The sequence below is a fragment of the Perca flavescens genome, chromosome 19 (genome assembly GCF_004354835.1).
Source record: "Perca flavescens isolate YP-PL-M2 chromosome 19, PFLA_1.0, whole genome shotgun sequence".
NCBI lineage: Eukaryota > Metazoa > Chordata > Actinopteri > Perciformes > Percidae > Perca > Perca flavescens.
Window position 1 is genome coordinate 6,128,339 of NC_041349.1, and position 3,358 is coordinate 6,131,696.

A 3,358-nucleotide genomic window follows, 5' to 3' on the forward strand; every position below is an offset into this window, starting at 1 on the left:
CCTCTCTCTCCCTCTCTGTCTCTCCCTCTCTCTCTCTCTGTCTCTCCCTCTCTCTCTCCCCCTCTCTCCCCTCCCCTCTCTCCCCCCTCTCTCTCTCTCTCCTCTCCCTCTCCCCTTCTCTCAGCCTCTCTCTCCCTCTCCCTCTCCCTCTCTCTCTCCCTCTCTCCCTCTCCCTCTCCCCTTCTCTCAGCCTCTCTCTCTCTCTCTCTCTCCCTCTCTCTCTTTCGACATACATTGCACATATTTACACTTTGAATATCGTCATGGTATTTATATAACACATACTCTATGGTCTTACAAAGCTAACGTTTTTGACCGATTACAATTTAATCATTTGTTGGGAGCTGGAGAGCTCTCGTTATGAGAAGTTAGCTATAGCTCTGTTTGCCATTCATTCCAATGGGGAAACATCGCGGCTAGACTTTCGACATGCATTCCAGTGGCGTATTCCTTTAAGCTTTCCGTATTGTTTGTATATAACTTCTGACTCAATAAAACATGATTTTAGAAGCATCGGTTTGTCGGTCTTTAATTTTGCAGTGTTACTGTGATATATATGTATGGCTATAATTATCATTTTAGGCTAATGTAATAGCCCGTGTTAGCAGCAGGGTTACTCCTGAGTGTACCCTTATGGTTGGTTTATGTCTTAAAATAATGGCCAGGATTTCTGGGAAAAGGTACGATATGTTAGTTTCTAAACATCACTGCAGGATGATTGTTTTTCGCAGCAGAGGTCGATTGTGGGCGAGAGGGCCATAACACTGTCTTGGTTAGCTCGCCGAAGCTCTACTGCTACTGTCTCGGCAACGTTAGCTAATGTAGGCTAACTATAGCCAGTGAGCTTTGTATGTAACGTAACAAAAACCCACCCATCTCAGAGGAGCGAAGCTTAATATTTCATTCAATAAAGTTATGTACAAAATGAGCACTAACGCCACAGGTCCTATGTTGGCAACGTGGACGCAGATATAGTAAACTCCGAAGGCAGTCGTAATATGTACCTAGTAGGCTAGGCTAACGCTGTTGCGCTAACATTGGCAAAACATCGACGTAGCTTTAGCTAGCTGTCTAAACTTGTCTCGAGTCCGGACCTTTAACTGTCTATGGTCCGGACTCGAGTACCACAGCCCTGACAGGTAGATATCACTTAGCTGAACAACAACAAGCTGCAACTGTTCTGATTGATCCAATGGGAGCCTGACTCTTGCACATGACCCCAATCTGCCCCTCTTATGGCTTGAAGCCATAACCTCCATGGTTTTTGGCAAAAGCATGCTTCCCCTAGGTATGTTAAACATCAGGCACCCATCACTGGCTCTGTTTGTACAATTAACTACGCAACAACTCCTTGGCATTCTAAACTTACGCTATGCCGCTACTAGCTAGCTAGCTACACAAAAGCCCAAAACACGTCTTCTTTCTGCCCCCCGGTTGCGTGCGCAAGCAGTGATGACGTTGCCGAGAAACCCATGTATAATAACTGTGTATATTTGTATACTTGTTTAGCCTTTTATGGACGTCAATCTTCTGTCTTTTACCATTTGGGTTCATTTAAAAGACTTTTATTTTGAAAAACTAACACAAAAACATGCTCACAGCAACAGCATTTAAATATAATCCACATTAATCCAGCAGGAAAACAATGGTTGAGTTAGCTGTATTTTTTAAATCTTTTAATCTGCTGTTAAGTTTCCATAAGTTATCCAAAAACTGTAGAAAAATAAATAAATTAAAAAAGTCAATTTTTTATTTTCTCAGAAATCAAAATACTGTAAAAAATAAAATAAAAAAATGTAAAATAAATTTTAAAAAAGTCATTTTTTTTTCTCAGTAATCGAAAAACTGTAAAAAAATAAATTAAATAAAGTCCATGTTTTATTTTCTCAGTTATCAAAAAATTTAAAAATAAATAAATAAAAGTCCATGTTTTGTTTTTCAAAATAAAAGTCTTAAAATAAACCCAAATGAAAAAGACAGAAAATTGACGTCCACAATAGGCTAAAAAACCATCAGAAACTGCGAGCATTTATACATATATATACACAGTTATAATGAGTCACCGGGTGGAGGAGAAGCTAATCAATCAATCAATCAATCAATCAATCAATCAATCAAGAAAATTAATCGATTAGTTGCAGCTCAGATTAGTTTATAACGAGATGATAATCATAAAACCTTTACGTTTTACTGGACAAACGGCTCGTTATTCACTGATTATATCGCCCATGAGTTTATTACTTAACATATTTATTAAGAGTACAACATCACCAACATCCGGTAGACACGGAGGAGCGAGTGATGTGCGAGGACAGCCGTCAAAAACGTCAATAAAATCAACAAAATAAAATAACAATTAAAAAAAAAGAGACAAAAAAGGCAAAATGTTAAGAAAACAGTTTAAAGGTGAGGACTTTTATAGTTGCAGCCCTGCTTATTTAATCCATCTTCAATCTTATTTCGACGTTTTTGATATTTTTGTCTATTTTGTCAACGTTTTTTGTTGCTTTTATCGAAATTTGAGTTGTCGTTTTTTTTTGACGAATTACACGTTTTTTAATACATATTTGTACTCTTTTACCTTAAGCTTTTTACATTTTTATAAAAACTGAGGGACACTGAGGACTGCCTTAAAGAGACGCGATGAAAAGCAGACAAAAACGTCAATAAAAGCAGACAAAAATGGCTAAAATGTTTAAAAAAAAAAACGGTTTAAAATTGAGGATTTCTAATTCATAGTTTAGTCGCAGCCCTGCTTATTTAATCCATCTTCAATCTTATTTCGACATTTTTTGATATTTTTGTCAACGTTTTTAGTTGCTTTTTATCGAAATTTGACGTTTTTTTCCCGAGTTTTTGTAGTTTCTTTTGACAAATTATACGTTTTTTTAATACATGTTTGTAGTCTTTACCTTAAGCTTTAAAAAAAAAAAAATTTTAATTAAAAAAAGTAAAACTGAGAGACGTGGAGGCTGCCTCAAAGAGACGCGAGGAAAGCGGTCGAAAACGTCAATAAAAGCACCAAACGTCGAAAAAAAAGCAGACCAAAATGGCTAAAACGTTAAGAAACTACAGACATGTTGACACAGAGGAGGACGGACGCGGAGAGACACGCGAGAGACAAACGGGCGGAGCGCGAGGACAGCAGAGGACGGAGCCAAGGAGACGGACCGGTGAACTGAAGGACAGTTAGCCGAGAGGAGAGGCGCTCAGGGCGGGTAACAGAGAGACACATGCACGCTCACCGTCACGGTTCCCGCTCCGCCGGAGACGCTGACAGCAGCACGCGGGCAGGTCTTCGTCTCGCCCCGCCGCGCGGACAACATGACCCGATGGTGCCCGTCAACGCTGAGCGCGA

General features: G+C 39.4%; 1 protein-coding gene across 1 annotated transcript in view; it reads right to left on the minus strand.

The window, feature by feature from the left end:
- corin (corin, serine peptidase) overlaps nucleotides 1–3,358 on the minus strand; it is a 46,427-nt gene extending 43,069 nt beyond the window's left edge. Inside the window, exon 1 of the mRNA XM_028606321.1 lies at nucleotides 3,246–3,358. Within this exon, the coding sequence (XP_028462122.1) occupies nucleotides 3,246–3,326 (81 nt within the window). The 5' untranslated portion in view covers nucleotides 3,327–3,358. The remainder of the gene's footprint in view (nucleotides 1–3,245) is intronic.